The 21,350-nt window shown below is 36.4% G+C and overlaps 2 protein-coding genes across 6 annotated transcripts in view; one reads left to right on the top strand and one right to left on the bottom strand.

The window, feature by feature from the left end:
• The window catches only part of PPFIBP1 (PPFIA binding protein 1), a 199,314-nt gene that overhangs the window by 123,383 nt on the left and 54,581 nt on the right, over positions 1 to 21,350 (bottom strand). The window lies entirely within an intron of this gene.
• Positions 3,026 to 5,001, top strand: C2H12orf71 (chromosome 2 C12orf71 homolog). The gene is made up of 2 exons (XM_074225694.1): positions 3,026 to 4,010; positions 4,602 to 5,001. The coding sequence occupies exons 1-2, from the start codon at positions 3,399 to 3,401 to the stop codon at positions 4,917 to 4,919; spliced, it is 930 nt and encodes a 309-aa protein (XP_074081795.1). The 5' UTR covers positions 3,026 to 3,398; the 3' UTR covers positions 4,920 to 5,001.

The raw sequence follows: 21,350 nt of genomic DNA, 5'->3' as shown, positions 1-21,350 counted from the left end.
TTTAAAAATATTATCTTTTTGACTGGCAAATTACTTTCTGTGGGGGGGTAGGGGAGGGAAGTAAGTTTAGGGGAAAATTGTAAAACTCAAAATAAATAAAATCTTTATAATTCAAAAAAATTCTCATTTTGACAGTTCCAATTAGCAGTGTCTCACACTGATTTGCATCACATTTGCAAAGTATATCCCCCCCCCCCTTTATTATTTCCAGGAATGTTGGTTCTGCTACTGGAAAAGTTTATCTTTTGAACTTGCTTCTTCATTCCAGACTTACTGCTCTATCCAGTGAGTAACCTAGATGGCTCCAAAACTTTCCTATTGATGAGATAATTTTTGTACTGATTTCTAGGCTATAGCATGGTTCCTGGCATATAAATACTTTTCATTGATCGTTTATTGAAAATTCTAAAGCGTTCTGGGGATTATATGAAATTTAATATGTTTTAAAATTATTATCTATGGATCCCATCAATTTTGAGATGTGGCCCAATTTCACTGTGGTTCAAAACATGCTCTTTGGCATAATTATCTAGAATTATTTTTTGATTATGTGAGTGGTTAAGGGTAAGGAACAGAGACTCCCTTCTACCCCCCCATTTATTAATGTAAGCATATTTATGGTCTTCCTTAATACCTTAATATAGGCTGTGTTATTCAGTAGTTTCAGTCATGTCTGATTCTTTGTAACCCCATTTGGGGTTTTCTTGGCAAAAATATGAATTAATTTCTCTTTCTAGCTCTTTTTTTTAATAGATAAGAAAATTAAGGCAAATAAAATTAAATTACTTGAACAGGGTCACACAAGATATTTAGCTTCTGAGGTCAGATTTGAATTTAGGGAAATGATTCTTCCTGCTTCCATCCTGATCCTAAATTCAGAGCACCATTAAGCTGCCCTCAACATGGCCTATATGCCATTTACTAATACAAAGCATAACACTGACTCAATATAAATCTGTTAAGAGTTTTAAAGAATTGCAATATCGTATTAGAAATGTTAGATTCAGTAATTAGAGAAGAAAAAGAAATCAAAGGAATTAGAATTGGAAAGGAAGAGACAAAATTCTCACTCTTTGCAGATGACATGATGGTCTACCTAGAGAATCCCAAGAAATCATCCAAAAAAACTACTGGAAACAATTAGCAATTTTAGCAAAGTTGCAGGTTATAAAATAAACTCTCATAAATCCTCAACTTTTTTATATATGTCTAGCAAGATACAGCAGGAAGAGCTAGAAAAAGAAATCCCATTCAAAGTAACCTCAGACAGTATAAAATACCTGGGAATCTATTTGCCAAGACAGACTCAAAAATGTTTTGAAAACAATTATAAAACACTTCTCACACAAATTAAATCAGATTTAAATAACTGGGCAAATATCAACTGAGCATGGATAAGTAGAGCTAATATAATAAAAATGACAATTCTACCAAAACTAAACTACCTGTTTAGTGCCCTACCAATCAAAATTCCAAAAAATTACTTTAATGAGTTAGAAAAAGTTGTAAGTAAATTCATATGGAGAAATAAAAAGTCAATAATTTCCAGGGATTTAATGAAAAAAAGTTCAAAAGAAGGGAGCTTAGCCCTACCTGATCTAAAATTATATTATAAAGCACTAAATGAAATAATATAGGTAAAAATCTTTGTAATAAGGATTGTCATTAACAGAGAAACCAATTATGAACTCATTTGTGTCTGCTTGCTTCAATTTCCTCATCTATAAAATGAGCTGGAGAAGGAAGTGACAAACCATCCCAGTATCTTTGCCAAGAAAATCCCAGAGTCAGAAAGTCAAACATGATTGAAATTGATTCAACAAGGGGTGGCTAGGTAGATAGAGCACCTGCCCTGGAATCAGGAGGACCTGAGTTCAAATCAGGTCTCAGACACTTATTAACCTAGCTGTGTGGCCTTGGGCAAGCTACTTAACCATTTGCCTTGCAAAAAAAAAAAAGATTCAACAACAAATGTGTTAGTAAACAGTGATAGACACACATAAAAATAAAGAAAATAGCATCAATAAAATATTTAAATAAACAAAAAAAGTTCAAAAGGAACATAAACTATGCAATTTTGTTACTATGTAGTTATATTTAATATACATTGTTTTTTTTAGGTTTTTGCAAGGCTTGGCCAAAGCCACACAGCTAGGTAATTATCAAGTGTCTGAGACTGTATTTGAACTCAGGTACTCCTGACTCCAGGGCAGGTGCTTTATCCATTGCGCAACCTAGCCGCCCCTTAATATACTTTTTTTAAAAAAAAATCTATGTATTATTAGTTCTCACATCCACATACAATTCTTTCTTGTTTTTAAGCCTTTTATTGAAATGTTTAATGATTATCAAATCCAAATTCAAAATGACAAACAATAAAATACTTGCTATGTATATATTTACTTTTATTATTTAGAGATTAGAATTTCTTAAAAAAATAATTTTGGTCAATAGTGACAACACACTTGGATCCATCAATTAAAGCGACATAATTCTGGCAGAAATTGACAAATTAACTAGCATTTCTTATTTTCCTTAATTCCTAATTCCCTCAAAACCTCATTTAGGTTACAAACAGTATAAGTCTTACTACTCTTAATTCAACGAATGAGTCAATGTCCAACTTATAACTATACCATTCATGACTGCACAGATTTTGGGAGCGAAGGGGGAGATTATTTGTACCATCAACCCGTACTTTTTCCAATTTAAGAGTCTTAGTATTCTTTAGTTTGCCTTTACTTAAACATGCTTCCCAAGAAGATACAAAGGTGCCATTTCCCTCCCCATCAGTAAATGAAATAGTTCTCTCTTCATTGTAAGATCTTTACCAGTCTGGGATGGTATAGGTACAGTACTGCTAGAAACAAAATACTGGATGCTATGTACCTCTAGTAGTTCCTCATAATAGACCAATAGATTTCTTAAGGTAACCGCCTTTACTTTTCAGGCCCTATTTCTGAATTATTACTTAAGTTGCTTAGGTCAACAGGTAACCTTGGAAATCAACTGTTCTAGAACTTAGTCCTGTGACAGTTGGCCTTTGAGCAAGTGATTCTCAGTCTCCCATTAAAGCCTGACATACCAAATACATACAAACTTTGCTCTTGTACTTAAAGCAGGAGAAAAGAGAGTAAAGATGTTAGAGGGAACATACTAAAGAGAAGAGTTCTTACATACTACAATGGTTTTCTTAAGGAAGGTGGCAGGCAGCCTCCTTTCCCTGGAAGAAGAAGAGTAAAAATTCTGAGTATAGAATGACAGTCATAGGAAGTGTGAGAATGGATGATGATTCAAGAAGTAGGAGCAAAATATTAGCTACTTTCGGCTGTTTTCCTTAGATGAGGAAGGTCTGAAAGACTTAGACCTAGGTCTTGAGGCCTGATCACTTGAACACTATGGCAACCCTATCCTCCCAAAGTGATAGTACTGACACAGAGATTAGCAGCTCTGAGTCCAATATCAGCCTCTCTGTAGGCTATTATCCCTCACAGGAGACAAACTCCTTTGAAGAAACAAGTCCAACAAGAAGTTCCATCCATTTCCTCCCACCCATCCAAGGAGCATGGCTGACTAAAACCAAAAGGAGACCCAAAAGAAGATGTAGTCAAGTTCAGAATAACTTAGAACAATTTTCAAAACTTAGCATTACCCTAGCATGGGATATTGACCAATCAAACTCAGTATGTGACTTGGATTTAAAAAGAGAATCTAACTGGGCAGACATGAAGCGAGAACAAAATACATTCCAGACTATGGGGGCGCTGGACTGCTTTGTTCAAAACCTGGAAACAGATATTCAGACAAAAGATACTCCTGTCCCTGGGTTACTTCCAAAAGAAGATTCCCAGATCACCCTGGTTTCTAATCTAGAAACCACTAAAAATGCCACTAAGTCCATCCACAATGAGGACACATTTCAAGACTCTTCAATTCATCAACTTCCAGAAAACCAGTATCTGGTCCAACCGGTCATGCCACAGGAGTGCCAACATGGAGAAACAAAAGAGGTTAAGTATACATAATACTGTGTGGATGTTGTACTGGGAAATCACTTATCAAAGGGCAGAGGTGAGCAAGAGGAGCTAGCAAGCAAGAAGAGGGCTGGGGGTGGGGGTGGGGGTGGGGAGGAGAGGACAGAATGAAGGGTTGTCTTGGTAAAGCCCAAAACAGGCTTAATTTCCCCAGACAAAGCTAATGGACCCTGCTGAATCAATTTGGGTTGGTGACAAAGTATTGAAAGAAAAAAAGGGTGAGTGAAATGATAAATTTTCAAAGTAGAAAAAAATAAGAATAGGGAAGGAAGACAGAACTAGAGGGAAAAGCTTTTTTTTGTACTTAAAGATTTTATTTTGAGTTTTACAATTTCCCCCCCTAAACTTACTTCCCTCCCCCCACACCACACAGAGGGTAGAGGGAAAATCTTAAGGAAATGGGAACTAAGCAGATACTTAAAAGATTAAAATATTAACATGAAAATAATGGAACAAATACTAAGTAAATTTCTTCCTTTCAACAAACCTTGTCTGAACAAGGACAAGAAGAAAGTTACTCTTTCCACAGTCTTCTTAGGTGGTTTAACCACTTCATTTCTTTGACAGATGGGGACTTGGCAGTACAGGAAGGAAACTCCAAACTACAAGAACAAGAGAACAAGCTCTAGAGAATCTTCCTCACTCTCCATAGGAAAAAGGGAGTACCAGCCTCATCCTTCGCCAGCTATACAGCCATTATCCTTTTTAAACATAGGCCGGTTTCTCTGCTGGTTAAGGGAGCAGGTTACTTCCTCATTCTCAGGGAAAGAGCCATCCCAAAACAAGGACACCAATGGCACAAAACTGCTAGCCCAGAAAAGACACCACTCATGCAGAGAAAGGAGAGTCCAACCAGAGAACACTCCAAAATCAACCTACCTGTAGACATTGGATTTCTAAATTTTTTTAATAGCAACTCTCCCACTTTCCCAGCATCTTTTGCTCCAATAAAATACATCTAAATTAATTTTGTTTCTCATGTTTCCTTACTATTGACTTCTATTCTTTTACTACTTACATACTAGGTTACAATTCATTTGTGAATAGTAAACATTATTTAAACTATACTTATATAATGTTTTAAAATTTTAAGAAATGCTTTCTTCAGAAAGATTTAATAGTTAACTATATATTATAGTATTACAAAGTAATAAAGATTTATTATCCTCTTCTCAGGTATTTTTAAAATTTTAAATTGGTCTAATGTTTTCTAAGTCAAACACTTTTTTTTTTCCTTCTTCCTAATCCACAAATTATGAACTGGAAACCCTTGGCCAGAAAACAAGTATGACCAGACTTATAGTCTGGGCTTGTGTTTTTTAAAACACAGTTTTATCCATCATCCTTCCCCATTTTTGAAAAGAGAAAAATAGAGGGCAAAAATTATCAAAACATACATACATTGAAAAAAGACTGAAAATTTAGCAATTTCTAAAATATTTTTGTATCTCCCACCTTCAAAAAGGAATGGGATGTATTTGTTCTGATTCTTCTTTTACAACATGTTAATATGAAAATAGATTAAATGTTATTGTGTGTGTGTGTATATATGTAAAATTCATAATACTCAAATTACATATTAGATCAGGGCTATCCAAACTGTAGATTACAGTATGATTTTGTGGCTCTCTGTGGGTTTACTAAATGTTTAGTAAACGAAAAGGAGATACTGTCAAATTCTCACTAAAATGGCAAATCAAAATATATTGTCTATTGTTTCAATAAAAACTTAAAAGATTAGACTTGCATTAGACTTGTATTAGATAACTGACTGTCATGGGGAAGGAGAAGAGAAGCATAGAATGTGGCACGGAAAATCTTTTTAAAATGTTGAAAACTTTTTTGCATGTAATTAGAAAAAACAACTAGGAAAATTTTTTAAAAAAAGGAATGGGATGGCAGGACAGACCCAAGGTGGTAGAGTAAAGGCAGGGACTTGACTAAGCTCTCCTCTAAACTGCTCTAAATACCTGTAAATAATGACTCTAACCAAATTCTAGCGTGGCAGAACCCACAAAAACCCTCAGTGAAACAATTTTCCAGTCTAAGACAACTTGGAAAATCAGTGGGGAAGGTCTGTTACACCAGGGATGAAAAGGGCCCCATCACCAGAGCAAACCATCATGAGTCATTCAGGAACAGATCTCAGGGCACCTAGGTCCCTGGCAGCGGTGGTGGGGTGGTTTCCAGATCTCTTAGCCTGGGAAAACTCTGCCATCCCAGGGTGAGAGGGGAGTCAAGTCCAGCGCAGGCCTTAGCACAGACCCAGCCCCCAGCAGAGACCCAGCCCCAGGGCACCAAGAGCAGGCTGGGGGAGCCACCAGGCAGGGAGTCACCTGTCAGCAGCTTCCAAAGTGCTCAGCCCACAAGATCGCAGAGGTCTCTTTGCTATCCCTGAGGCAAGACTTTGTTACTTCACCCATACTCAGATATGGGTCCCAGTCTGGGGCCCCAGTCTCAGGAAAAGGAGTAGAAGCTCAATAGACCTTACTGACTGCAGTGGAGCAAGGACCCTCCTCATGGTTCCAGGACAGAAAGCACAGACCAGAGTTCAATCCAGGAGAGCAGTCAGAGCCTTTTTTTAAGACCTGTGCGGAATTGAGAATTTGCAGGTTTGGGGGGGTATGCCTGAAAACAGCTGCAAAAACCCTCAAAAGCTTGGGTCAAGGTGTCCTCCATCCTGGAAGCAAAGTCCCACCTTAAAGAGTTAAAATCAAGTCACAGGACAAGGAAATGAATAACAGAAGAAAAAAAAAATCTGATCATAGACAATTACTTTCGTCCCATGTAGGATCAAATTAAACACTCAGAACATAAAAAAGTCAAAGCTTCTGAATCCAAATCCTTTAAGAACAATATAAAATGGTCTCAGGATTAGGAAGAACTCAAAAAAGATTTTGAGGGGCGGCTAAGTGGCAGTGGATAAAGCACCGGCCCTGGAGTCAGTAGTACTTGGGTTCAAATCCGGTCTCAGACACTTAATAATTACCTAGCTGTGTGGCCTTGGGCAAGCCACTTAACCCCATTTGCCTTGCAAAAACCTAAAAAAAAAAAGATTTTGAAAGTCAAGTAAGGGAGGTAGAGGAAAAATTGGGAAGAGAAATGAAAGCAATGTGGGGAAAATCATGAAAACCAAGTCAGCAGTTTGGTGAAGGAGATTAAAAGAAACTAAAGAAAATAACATCTTAAAAACAAATTTGAGTCAAATGTAAAAGAACAATCCAAAAGGCCAATGAGATGAAGAATGCCTTAAAAGCAGACCAGATGGAAAAAAGAAATACAAAAGCTCTCTGAAGAAAATAATTCTTTAAAATGTAGAATGGAGCTAAGGGGAGTTGATGACTGTAAGAAATCAAGAAATAATCCAACAAAACCAAAAGAAAGAAAACTGAAGAAAATGTGAAATATCTCATTGGAAAAACAACTGACCTGGAAAACAGATCCAGAAGAGATCATTTAAAAATTATTGGACTACCTGAAAGTCATGACCAAAAAAAAAAGAGCCTAGACTTCATTTTTCAGGAAATTCTCCAGGAAAACTGCTTTGATATCCTAGAAGCAGAGGGTAAAATAAAAGTGGAAAGAATCCACTGATCACCTCCTGAAAGAAAACTCAAAATGAAAGCTGCCAGGAATATTATAGCCAAATTTAAGAACTCCCAAGTCAAGGAGAAAATATTACAGATACCCAGAATGAAACAATTTAAATATCATGGAGCTATAGTCAGAATAACACAAGATTTAGCAGCTTCTTCATTGAGGGTTCATAGGCTTGGAATATGATATTCAAGAAGGCAAAAGAGCTTAGATTACAACCAAGAATCAACTACCTAGTGAACCCGAATGTACTCTTTTTTTGTGTTTTTTACTTTATTTACACATTATTAACATATTCTTGTTTAAGAGTAAACATAATGCCCCCTTCCCCCATAAAAATATAAAACCTCATGAGAAATAAAGTAAAAGAAAGAGAAAAAATGTGTTTCAGTCTGTGTTCTGATGCCATCAGTTCTGTCTTGGCTGGATCACTTTCTTTATCATAAGTCCCTCATACTAGTTATTTCTATAGTTTTCCACAATTGCTGTAATTACCACCATCCATTCCTCCCCATTACCATCTATTATATTTTCTCTCTCCTTTCACTCTGTTCCTTTTCAAAAATGTGCCCTGGGGCAGCTGAGTAGCCCAGTGGACAGAGCACTTCCCAAGCCTATATCCCACTCCAGTGATCCAGCAACCACCCCACCTGTGACCCAGACAGACCTTGCAAATCCTAGCACATTGCAAAAAGTGAAAGAGAAAATATGCTATATCTGACTATTCTCTCCTATTATCTACTCACTCCTCTATCACCCACATCCCTCCTTACCCTCCCTATCCCCCTTCTCTTTTTCTTCTAGATGTCTATACCCTATTGAGTATGTAAGCTGTTTCCTCTGAGCCATTTCTGATGAGAATGAAGGCTCCCTCATTCCTCCTTGCCTTCCCTCCTTCCATACCATTGTAAAAGCTACATGAAACATCTTTTATAAGAAATATCTTAGCCTATTCTATCTCTCCTTTCTCTTTCTCTTTCTCCCAATACATTTCCCTTTCACCCATTGACTCCATTTTTACAATATATTTTCAAATTCAGCTCTCTCCTGTGCCTCATCTATAAAAGTTTCTTCTACCTGCTCATTTAATTGAGAAGGTTCATATGAGTATTATCAGTATCATCTTTCCATGCAGGAATATATATACAGTTCATCATAATTAAGTCCTTCATATTTTACCCTTCTCATCCACTCTCTCTATGCTTCACCTTAGTCCTGTACTTGAAGGACAAACTTTCTGTTCAGCTCTGGTCATTTCAACAGGAACATTTGAAATTCCCCTATTTCATTAAAAGTCTATCTTTTCCCCTGGAAGAAGACGTTCAGTTTTGCTGGGTAGTTGATTCTCAGTTGCATTGCAAGCTCTTTTTCCTTCCAGAATATTATATTCCAAGCCCTACAAGCCCTTAATATAGTTGCTGCTAAATCTTATGTAATCCTGACTACAGCTCCACGATATCTGAATTGTGTCCTTCTGGGTGCTTGTAATATTTTCTCTTTGACTTGGGAGTTCTAGAACTTGGCTATAATTTTCCTGGGGGTTGTTTTTTTTGGGGGGGGCGGATTTCTTTCTGGGGGAGATCAATGGATTCTCTCAATTTCTGTTTTGCCCTCTGCTTCTAGGATATCAGGGCAATTTTCCTGTAGAAATTCTTTAACAATGAAGTCAAGGCTCTTTTCCTGATCATGACTTTCAGGTAGCTCAATAATTTTTAAATCATCTTTCCTGGATCCGTTTCCAGATCAGTTTTTTTTTAATGACATATTTCACATTTTCTTCTAATTTTTCATTCTTTTTGTGTTGAACTGTTGTCTTGATTTCTCACAGCCAGCAGCTTCCTTTAGCTTCATTCTACATATGAAGGATTTGTTTGGGGCAGCTAGCACCGTGGATAAAGCACAAGCCCTGGAGTCAGGAGTACTTGGGTTCAAATCAGGTCGCAGACAATAATTACCTAGCTGTGTGTTCTTGGGCAAGCCGCTTAACCCCATTTGCCTTGCAAAAACCTTAAAAAAAAAGGATTTGTTTTCCTCATAGAGCTTTCTTATCTCCTTTACCATCTGGCCAATTCTGCTTTTTAAAGCATTCTTCTCCTCCATAACTTTTTGAACTGTTTCATCCATTTGACCCAAGCTGGTTTTTAACATGTTATTTTCTTCAGCATTTATTTGGATCTCCTTGACTTAAATTGCTGACCTCGTTTCCATGTTTTTCCTGCACCTCTCTCATTTCTTTTCCCAATTTTTCTTGTTATCTTCCTTACTTGATTTTCAAAATCTTTTTTGAGTTCTCTCATAGTCTGAGCCCAACTTATATATTTCTTGGAGTCTTTAGATGCAAAAGCGGACTTTCTTATCTTCAGATTGAATATTTTGGTCTTCCATGGGACCAAAGTAATTGTCTATGGTCAGGTTCCTTTTTTTTCTTTTCTGTTTACTCATTTCCCCATTCTGTGCCTGGTTTTGGCATGCTTCCTGAGCTTTTGAATGTTATTGGGAGGGTACCTCCCCATAAGGACCTCAGTGTGTGAGACTCTGATTACTCTCCTAGTCTGTGAATGACCACAAGCTCACTCCTCTGCCATGGGGGGGGGGTGTCCCTGCTTTATGGGGAGAGGGCCCTAGACTGTAACCAGGGTCTGAATGTGGTCAAAGCCTCAGAGTCCTATCCCAGGGACAGATGATAGACTCAGCAGTCTCCCTGCACTCCCTTATCTTAGGTGGGCTGAGCACTCTGGGAGCAGCTGCTGGGAGGCTCCTGCTGGGCAGCTCCATGAGCCTGCTTCCATTTCCCAGGATCTGGGCTGCTGTATCTATGCTAAGAGCCTGGGCTTCGTGCTCGCTGTGGCAGAGGTTTCCCTGCTGATCTTCCAAATTGTGCTTGGTGCTCCCTTGGGTGTAGGTCAGGAAACTGCTTCTGCTGCCAGGAGACAGCACTCCCAGGCTCCCTGGGGCTGTTCCTGGGAGGCTAAAGTTCCTTCACTCCAATGCCCATCCAACCTCATAGACCACAGTTTCCCCATTATTTGTACCTTGAATTGCCTCACTGGATCTTTCTCTCTCTCTCAAAAATTTAGTTAAGAGTCATAATTTTAAGGTTTTTTGAAATATTTTGGAGAGAGCACCTAAGAAAGGCTCTTCTCTTTCCACCATCTTGGCTCCACCCCCCCCACCCCCCCACCTCCTTGAACATACTCTCACAGGGGAAAAAATGGTCACTCAATGAAATAGGGCACTTTCAAACTTTCCTGTTGAAACAACCAGAACTAAACAGAAAGTCCGATCTTCACATACAGGACTCAGGTAAAGCATAGAGATGGATAGGAAAGCAAATCATGGGAGACGTAATGATGTTGAAATCCTTCCATTCCTGCATGAGAATATATTTTTTTTAGTTTTTTTGCAAGGCAATGGGGTTAAGTGCTTTGCCTAAAGCCACACAGCTAGGTAAGAGAAGATGATATTCATAACTCATATGAACCCTATTTTCTGTTATTTTACATGGAATTTCTCTTTCTATATCTTACTGCTGGGCTTTATTCATTTCATATCAAAACTAGTGATTTATATGGATTTATTTTATATCCCACAACTTTGTTAAAGTTGTTAATTATTTCAAGTAGTTTTTTAGTAGATTCTCTAGGATTTTCTACGTATACCACCATATGATTTCCAAAGAGCTATAGCTTCCTTTACTCATTACCTATTCTAATACCTTAAATTTCTTTTTCTTTGCTTATTGATAAAGATAACATTTGAATAATGATGGTGATGATGGGCATCCTTTTCTTACCCTTAATCTAACTGGGAAGGCTTCAAGTTTATTCCCATTACAAATAAATCTTGATGATCATTTTAAATAGATTTTATTTATTTTAAGGAAAGATCCTATGCTTTCTAGCATTTTTAATAGGAATGGTTATTGTATGTTGGCAAAAGCTTTTTTCAGTATCTATTGAGAAAATCATATGATTTTGATTAGTTTTGTTATTAATATGTCAATAATAGTTTTTCTTTTTTTTAATTTTATTTAAGGCAATGGCATTAAATGACGTGCCACTTACCATTAAGAGGTCATACAGCTAAGTAATTATTAAAAGTCTGAGGATGCATTTGAACTCAGGTCCATCTGATTTCAGGGCCAGTGCTCTATCCATTGAGCTAACTAGCTGCCCCCAATGATAGTTTTTTTTTTATATAATGAATGAGCACTGGGGCAGCTAAGGTGGTGCAGTGAATAGAGCATTGGCCCTGGAGTCAGCAGTACCTGAGTTCAAATCTGGCCTCAGACACTTACCTAGCTGTGTGGCCTTGGGCAAGCCACTTAACCCCATTGCCTTGCAAAAACTAAAAGAAAAAAATGAACTAGCACTGCAGTACAAGTATAAATCTCACTTTATTATAGTATATGATTTGCATGATATAGCTGAAATTTTTTGCTAAGATTTGATTTAAATTCAATATTCATTAGGGAAATTGGTGTATCTTATCTTTTTTCTGTTTTTGCTTTTTCTGATTTAGGCATCAGCAACTTATTTGAATCATAAGAAAATTTGACAGGACTCCATTTATTTTCCCAAACAGCTTGCAGAGTATTGGAATTAATTGTTCTTTATGTATTTGTGAACCCATCTGAATCTGGGAATTTTTTTCCTTACATGATGACTCATTCAATTTCTTTTTTCAAGATTGGGTTATTTAGGTATTCTATTTTCTGTTAATTTGGGCAATTTATATTTTTATAAGAATTCATCAATTTCTCTCAGATTATTAGATTAATTAACATATAATTGAACAAAATCTTTCCTCTTATTCCTCCCTTTCATTTTTGTTGCTGGTAATTTGGTTTTCCTCTTTTTTAAATCAAATCAATGGTTTATCTAGGATAGTGGGTTTTATTTATAAAACTAGTTCTTAATATTCATTAGCTCAATAGTTTTCTTTCAGTTTATGAATCTCACTTTTGGTTTTCAGAATTTCCAATTTATTGATCAATTAGGGATTGGTTTGTTCTTCTAATTTTCTTTACTTGTATGCTTCAATTCATTGATCTGCTCTTTTCCATTTTATTGATTTTTGCTGTTTTCTTATTGTCATTCTCTTCAATAAAATCGATTGATTCTATGATTGATTGTTTGACTCACTTATTATTTAGAATTAGATTATTTAGTTTCCAGTTAAATTTTAATAGGTCTTTTCACTGGCCATAGATAATTGTAATTTTTCATTTCATTTTTGAAGTTATGAACTATTTTTGAACTTTTTATAGCTATGAATTTTTTTTAGGAACTATTTATGAACAATTTTTGTGTAGGTGCCATGTACTGGTATATCCTTTTCTATTTCCATTCAATTTTGTCCAGAAGTATGGCATATCTAACTTTTTGAAAATTCTATTCATCTCCTTAATTTTTTCTTTATATTTTGGCTGGATTTATCTAGGCTTTTTTTTTTATTTAAGGCAATGGGGTTAAGTGACTTGCCCAAGGTCAACACAGCCAAGACAATTATTAAGTATCTGAGGTCCTCCTGTCTCCAGGACTGCTACTCTATCCTCTATGAATTTGAGGTTTGTCAAGTACTTCCACCCTATCTGCTGAGACTTTTTACCATGATGTGACTATAATTCTTGAAGTTACAGGGGAAAGCTGGATTAAAGGTGAACCCCAAAGTGACTAAGCAACCAACCAAGAAAAGAATCACATCAGAGGTACAACCAGTTTTAAAATAGGTGTAGTGAATGGAGTTCTGGGCCTGGAAAAAGGAAACCCTGAATTCAACTCTAGCCTCTTCCTAGTTGTGAGATCCTGGTCAAGTCACTTGATAAGTACCTACTTTGTACCAGTAACTAGCAATACAAAAGGAGGGAGATGATAGTCTAGGCTATCCTGGAGTTCAGGATCTAATAAGAAAGGCAACAAACAAGTATAAAAGCTATATACATACATAGAAACTATATACATACACATGATAAACAAAAAATATTTAACAGTGGTAAAGCTTTAGAATTGGGGTTTGAAAGGGATTTCTAATATGGTACTGTTACCTAAACCAGGAAGAGTTAAAACAGAGAAAGAAAATTATAGCCCTATCTCCCTGATGAATATAGATGCAAAAATCCTAAATAAAATCTTAGCAAAACGATTACAACAAGTCATCACTAGGATAATACATTATGATCAAGTAGGATTTATTCCAGGAATGCAGGATTGGTTCAATATTAGGAAAAGTGCTAGTATACTCAATTATATCAACAACAAACCTATCAGAAATCATATGATCATATCAATAGATAAGAGTACACTAGAGAGTGTAGGAATAAATGGACTGTTCCTTAAAATAATTAGCAGTATCTATCTGAAACCATCAGCAAGCGTTATATTCAATGGGGAGAGGCTAGAGGCATTCCCAATAAGATCAGGGGTGAAACAAGGGCGGCCATTATCACCACTACTATTCAATATTGTATTAGAAATGTTAGCATCAGCAATTAAAGAAAAAGAAATTAAAGGAATTAGAATTGGGAAGCAAGAGACAAAACTATCACTCTTTGCAGATGACATGTTGGTATGCCTAGAGAATCCCAAGAAATGATCCAAAAATCTACTGGAAACAAATAGCAATTTTCACAAAGTTGTAGGATATAAAATAAACCCTCATAAATCTTCAACTTTTCTATATGTGTCTAGCAAGAAACAGCAGGAAGAGCTAGAAAGAGAAATCCCATTCAAAGTAACCTCAGACAATATAAAATATTTGGGAGTCTATTTGCCAAGACAGACTCAGAATCTTTTTGAAAACAATTATAAAACACTTATCACACAAATTAAATCAGATTTAAATAACTGGGCAAATATCAACTGCTCATGGATAGGTAGAGCTAATATAATAAAAATGACAATTCTACCAAAACTAAACTATCTGTTTAGTGCCCTACCAATCAAAATTCCAAAAAATTACTTTAATGAGTTAGAAAAAAATTGTAAGGAAATTCATATGGAGAAATAAAAAGTCAAGAATTGCCAGGAGCTTAATGAAAAAAAGTGCAAAAGAAGGTGGCTTGGCCCTACCCGATCTAAAATTATATTATAAAGCATCAGTCATCAAAACTCTTTGGTATTGGCTAAGAAATAGAGTGGTGGACCAGTGGAATAGACTAGGTGTAAAAGCAGGAGATGATTATAGTAATCTGCTGTTTGATAAACCCAAAGAGTCTGGCCATTGGGATAAAAACTCCCTCTTTGATAAAAATTGCTGGGAAAATTGGAAGTTAGTATGGAAGAAACTTAGATTAGACCAACACCTCACACCCTTTACCAAGATAAGATCCAAATGGTTACATGACATAGACATAAAAAACAATACTATAAGCAAATTAGAAGATCAAGGACTAGTCTACCTGTCAGATCTATGGAAAGGGGAACAGTTTATGACTAAGGAAGAGTTGGAGAACATCACCAAAAAGCAATTAGATGATTTTGATTACATTAAATTAAAAAGCTTTTGCACAGATAAAACCAATGTAACCAAGATCAAAAGAAAGGTAGTAAATTCAGAAACAATCTTTACAACTAATGATTCTGACAAAGGACTCATTTCTAAAATATACAGAGAACTGAGTCATATTTTTAAAACAAAAAGCCATTCCCCATTTGACAAATGGTCAAAGGATATGCAAAGGCAATTTACAGATGAGGAGATCAAAGTAATCTATAGCCATATGAAAAAATGCTCTAAATCATTAATTATTAGAGAAATGCAAATTAAAGCTTCTCTGAGGTACCACTTCACACCTCTCAGACTGGCCAATATGACCAGCAAGGATAATGATCATTGTTAGAAGGGATGTGGGAAATCTGGGACACTATTACACTGTTGGTGGAGCTGTGAACTCATCCAACCCTTCTGGAGAGCTATTTGGAACTATGTCCAAAGGGCAACAAAAATGTGCATACCCTTTGACCCAGCAATACCACTACTGGGTCTATACCCTAAAGAGATGAGGAAAAAGGGTAAAAACATTACTTGTACAAAAATATTTATAGCAGCCCTGTTTGTGGTGGCAAAGAATTGGAAATCCAGTAAATGTCCTTCAGTTGGGGAATGGCTTAGCAAACTGTGGTATATGTATGTCATGGAACACTATTGTTCTATTAGAAACCAGGAGGGACAGGATTTCAGCGAAACCTAGAGGGATTTGCATGAACTGATGCTGAGTGAGATGAGCAGAACCAGAAAAACACTGTACACCCTAACAGCAACATGGGAGTGATGTTCAACCTTGAAGGACTTGCTCATTCCATCAGTGCAACAATCAGGAGCAATTATGGGCTGTCTGCAAAGGAGAGTACCATCTGTATCCAGATAAGGAGCTGTGGAGTTTAAACAAAGTGCAAGGACTATTCCCTTTAATTTAGAAAAAAAAAACAGATATCTTATTGTCTGATCTTGTTACCTCTTAGACTTCTCTTTTCTTTAAGGATATGATTTCTCTCTCACCACACCCAATTTGGATCAAGGTACAACATGGAAACAAAGTAAAGACTGACAGAGTGCTTCTGTGGGGGGGGTGGGGGGAGGGAAGCAAGATTGGGGGAAAATTATAAACCTCAAATAATATCTTTAATAAAAATAAATTTAAAACCTTAAAAAAAAGAAGTCTCTGTAATAAAATCTCAAATTCTCTCAACATATCAAATTAGATGGAGGGAATAGAATTGTCAGTCTTGACACCCTTCCTAGTATCTATCCTAGTCAAGTTGATGAGTGTTTCAAATTTTATTTTATTTCAGAACAGTACTCATTTATTTAGCACTTTGACACTCAACAGATCTCTTGATTGTCCAAACAACCATTCAAGGCAATAATACAAGTATTAGTCCAACTTCTGGGATGATGAGAATGAGACTCTAAGAGATTATTTGAGAAGAAGGAGAATTAGAACTTGAACTCATTAATGCTGAATCAAATCTCAGGCTTCTTCCATCATACCACAGCTGTCTTGGTTTAAGGCATTAAAAATACTACTAGTTGAACAACTGGAATCAAATAATTCTTAACATTAAAGTCTTTCAGGGGCAGCTAGGTGGCCCAGTGAATAGAGCACAAGCCCTGGAGTCAGGAGTACCTGAGTTCAAATCCAGTCTCAGACACTAAATAATTACCTAGCTATGTGGCCTTGGGCAAGCCACTGTACCCCATTTGCCTTGAAATATCCTTAAAAAAATTAAGTTTTTCAAATAAATAATAATTAACTTCTATCCACCAACCCTACCCCAATCCACACACATATCACATATTGTGCTTCAAAATACCTCTTTCCCACCTTAAGATATGAAATTAAATAATTAAATCTTTTTCTAAAAATTATTGTAAGGGAATAGTTAAATAAATGTTTCCAATGTTGCTTCTAAATAATTATTCTCAAGATGGCAGAGAGAAGCCAGGCACTGTTTCTCCTGGCTTTCCCTCAGAACTAATATGAAATGATCCTCTTAACAGAATGTAAATTCACAAAACCCAGAAAGAGCAAAGGAGAAAAACATCTACCAACAAGGTCTGTCTCCAGGGAACATGGGTGAGCCTGGGGCAGAGAGTAGAAAGCCAGGCAGGCAGTGGGGTGAGACCCAGATCTAACCTGAGAACAGCCACAGCAACTTTTGGCTTTGTAATCAGGCAGGAGAGCTCCAGAAAGGTTGGATAGGGAGAGTTCCAGCTCAGCCTGTGGGAGAGCTCCAATGTGGGGACTAGACATCAATCTAGTCAGCTCCACTGGACTAGAAGACCAAGGCCATGGGCTTATATTTTCAGCCAAGTCCCTATGTTATTAGCTAAGCCCCCCAACCCCATCCTTGTGAGAGAAGGGGACTCTTCCCAGAACAAACACAGTTAACACTCTCCCCTCCCCCAGGCTCAGGAGTAGGCAGCAGATCTCTTTCAGTGAGTAATAAGTGAATAAGAAGATTAACTGTATAGTCTGAGGGCCACCACATTGTTCAGGGATAATTCAGACCCTGCTGCTCCCTCTACCACCCCCAGGACTAGGGAGTGGACAACAAATCAAGGTCACAGACACTCCAGAGAAAGCCTCTACCATCCCCTAATGGCAGGCCCACCTGGAGTTATTAAATCCAGTCAGGTTTGTGAACCAGCCCCTCTATCCAACACAAGATCCTAAGAAAATGAATAAAGGCCAGCAGGAAGGGAGACTCATTGAAAACTACCTCAAAGACAAAGACCCTAACCCAGAGAGAGCTAGAACTTCTGAGGAGAATATGAAGTGATCTCCACCCTAGAAGAGATCAAGAAGGAGTTGAAAAATCATTTGGAAAAATTGGGAAAAGAAACCCATCAGAAAATTAACAGCTTGCAACCAGGAAAAAAAAACCCTTGGAAAATACAATTGGACAAGCACAAAAAGAAAATAATTCTCTCAAAACCACAATTGGAAAAATGAAAAACTCTTTTGCTAGTGACTCCTCAAAATTAACTCACATTTTTGGTGTATATATATTTTTTCCTTATTTATTTAGGTACATATTCTTTCCCCAAATTATGTGCATGCTCCTTAAGGCTAAAACTGTTTCAGTTCTTGTCTATTGTATTTTCCAGCATCTAGAACAATGTCTGAATGGTTTTTTAAAAATGCTTATTAGGTACTAGATTTGGAGCCATGAATCCTGCCTTGGACAATTATTGCATCACCTGGGTAAGTCCTTTAATCTCATTTCAACTCAGATTCCTCTTCTGTAAAATGTTAATAATACAAGGTTATTTTTTTAAAGATAATGAGGTACAACATTAATTAACAACATTATAAGTTGATCAACCTAGATGGATGCAATTCCTCTCAGCAGTTCAGAGAGCAAGATCAACATTAGGAGATCAGCTATGGACAATACTATCTCCATCCAGAGGAAGAAAAACAAAACAAAACAAAACAAAACAAAATCAAAACACCCTGCAGAATCTGAATGAACACCATAGTCACTTCTTAAAAATTTTTCTTATGTATTTCTTTCCTATCTCATGGATCTCTTTATTTTCCCCCTATTTCTAATTCCTCATACTAAAAATGATTAATCTGTATACTTGTTAAACATAAATGTGTATGTACAATATCCACCTGACTTCATCACTGAGGGGAAAGGTTTGGTAAGGGAGGGTGGAAGGAAATTATATAACTTAAAAATATGCATATGCATGTGGATAAATGTATGTAATTGGGAAATGCATGTAAATGTCAATTAAAAAAAAGATATATAGTAAGGTACAGTAAATAAAATAATGGATTTGGAGTCAGAGGATCTGAGATCAAATCCTACCTCTGATCCTCACTACTTGTGTGATCTTGGGTAAAACATTTCACAGCCTGACTTTCCTCCCCTATAAAATGAAGGGGTTGAACTAAATGATCTTTAAGATCTTCCTGCTCTATAATATGACTATAAGTCTATGAAATAAGATAACATAAATACAGTATCTTACAAATCATAAAGCACCATATTAGTATCAGTTATCATTATTTTATTACATTTGCTTTCCCAGCTCCATACATTTGCACAGATTATTCCAGTGCCTATAATGTTCTCCCTCCTCATATGGTCTCTTGGAAATCCTAGGTCCCTTCAGCAAAAGGATGTCTTACCCTATAATTAAATTATTTACAAATGAACTGTTTCCTTCTTAAATTCAACAGTGCAGATCATTAGATCTTCTGACTGTACCTTACAACATCCCATCTCCCATCCTATGGGTGCCTTTGCACTGATGATTGATCCTCCAGTCTGGTATATAATCCTTCCTCCCCTATCTCATTAAATACCTGATTTCATTAACTTGTCAAAGCTATGATTACTTCACATTTGCTTTATATGGTTTTTGTATAGCAGGCTTTTGGAGGCAGATCATTGCAGACTGCCTACACTCTGAGGATTTTGGTGGCAAAAGGAGATAGGATATCTGACATTTCATTCAGCATGATAATATAGACTGTTCCCTCTCTCTTGGATGGGGTAGAAGTTGATTCTAAAATCTCTCTCAGAAACAGTTAAAATCCTGTCTTTTGAATGTGCAAGACAGATAAAGATCTGATCAATCCTAACAATTCCTGGTAATTCATTATTTGGAAAGAGGAGTTTTTCTCTAGGTTGGGATTCTTTATCCAAATGAGAAAATCCCAATGAACTTTGATTTACTAATACTGGATAAATATTCTAAAGCAGGAAAAAAAACTGGATCCAGGAGTTTTATTAAAATGAGTCAACAGCCATTATTGGCACTGGGAGGAAGATAAGTGAATAAGAAGAAAGAGTCACAGCAAAGTTCACTCTCTTTCAAAGTTTGTCTATCTGGGAAAGAGAGGAATAGAGTGGTGGAAGCATCAACTAAGGAAATGTTGCAAGAATGACTAAGTTCATGCTCCTAAATTGAGGGGGCAGGATTAAATAAAAAAAAAGCATCAATTGATTTGCCGGTTATACTAAACACCTTCAACTTCATCTGACAAAACAGATTTTGTGTGTGTGTGTGTGTGTGTGTGTGTGTGTGTGTGTGTAAGTAAAATAAAAAAAAATCCCTTTTAAGTTGTTTCTTTAGATGCTCCAGTTAGTGAATTATATTGTACTGATTACATCATCTCAATATGGTACCGACTTTCTTCAGCAAGATTCATGACTACTCAAAAAAAGTAAGTCTAAATATCTACAAAGGAAAAATCAAATGGATGAAAAACACATTTGCACAATTAGTTGTGCAACTCATTGAGTGAGCCCATCAATACATATATAATGTACAAGATACCACAGACAGAAGGTGATCTGGGTAAAAAATTCAAAAGTATGAAGAGAGTGGAATAAATTTCATTTAGAAAACTGAAATCTTTCAAGAAATAAGTTGCAATTTGATATACTTTAATAAAAGATTCCTTTCTTATTTCTTTGTATAAATTTCTTTCCTTAGGCAAATTTGATTTGTTCTTTTTTAATCTCTTTTCAGTCTTTTAGTTTAGGTCAAAGCTCTTTTTCTTTTCTTTTCTTTCTTTCTTTTTTTTTAGGTTGTGACTTACCCAAGGCCACACAGCTAGGTAATTATTAAGTGTCTAAGGCCGGATTTGAACTCAGATATTCTTGACTCCAGGGCCGGTGCTCTATCCACGGTACCACCTAGCCACTCCTAGGTTAACGTTCTTAATATACAATTAGTAGAACTATAAAACTATAAAATTATCAACTTTGAGAATAAAAATAAATCCCTGTTTTTTGAAAGTGAATACTCTAGATAATTTGAAAAAAATAACTAAAGCTATTTAGGGGATCCAGCACAAACAGTTCTCAGCTCTTTTTATAGAAAGTATTCAAGGGTATAAAAAAAATTTCTACACAAAACCTAGCTACGATATTTACCTATCATGCCAAATTCGCTTGAAGAAAAATCTGATGCCCATTGCAACATATTTTATTTAATCATTAAGTAAAGTCTCAGCCACTAGCATTAGACCCTCCAATTTAACTGACAATTATAGTGCTATATCTTCTGAGGGGGAGGAAAAAACTACTTTAGTTTTTTCCAATCTATGTGTCCTCTGTAATGACTGTCAATGTTCTCCAATAACATTCATTTTTCATGTAAGGAAATAACAGGGTTTGTTCTGTTCTGGTGCTCTGTATACGAATAGAAGTTCCACCATTTAATTTTCGTGTCTGGAAGAAGAGAGGCATA

The sequence above is a fragment of the Macrotis lagotis genome, chromosome 2 (genome assembly GCF_037893015.1).
Source record: "Macrotis lagotis isolate mMagLag1 chromosome 2, bilby.v1.9.chrom.fasta, whole genome shotgun sequence".
Taxonomy (NCBI): domain Eukaryota; kingdom Metazoa; phylum Chordata; class Mammalia; order Peramelemorphia; family Peramelidae; genus Macrotis; species Macrotis lagotis.
This window is presented reverse-complemented; position numbering and strand designations above follow the sequence as displayed.

Excerpts from the sequence above, each read along its gene's own strand:
- C2H12orf71 (XM_074225694.1), top strand. The coding sequence starts at position 3,399 with ATGGCAACCCTATCCTCCCAAAGTGATAGTACTGACACAGAGATTAGC. Across the intron at positions 4,011-4,601 it reads AACATGGAGAAACAAAAGAG|ATGGGGACTTGGCAGTACAG; the intron begins GTTAAGTATACA and ends TTTCTTTGACAG.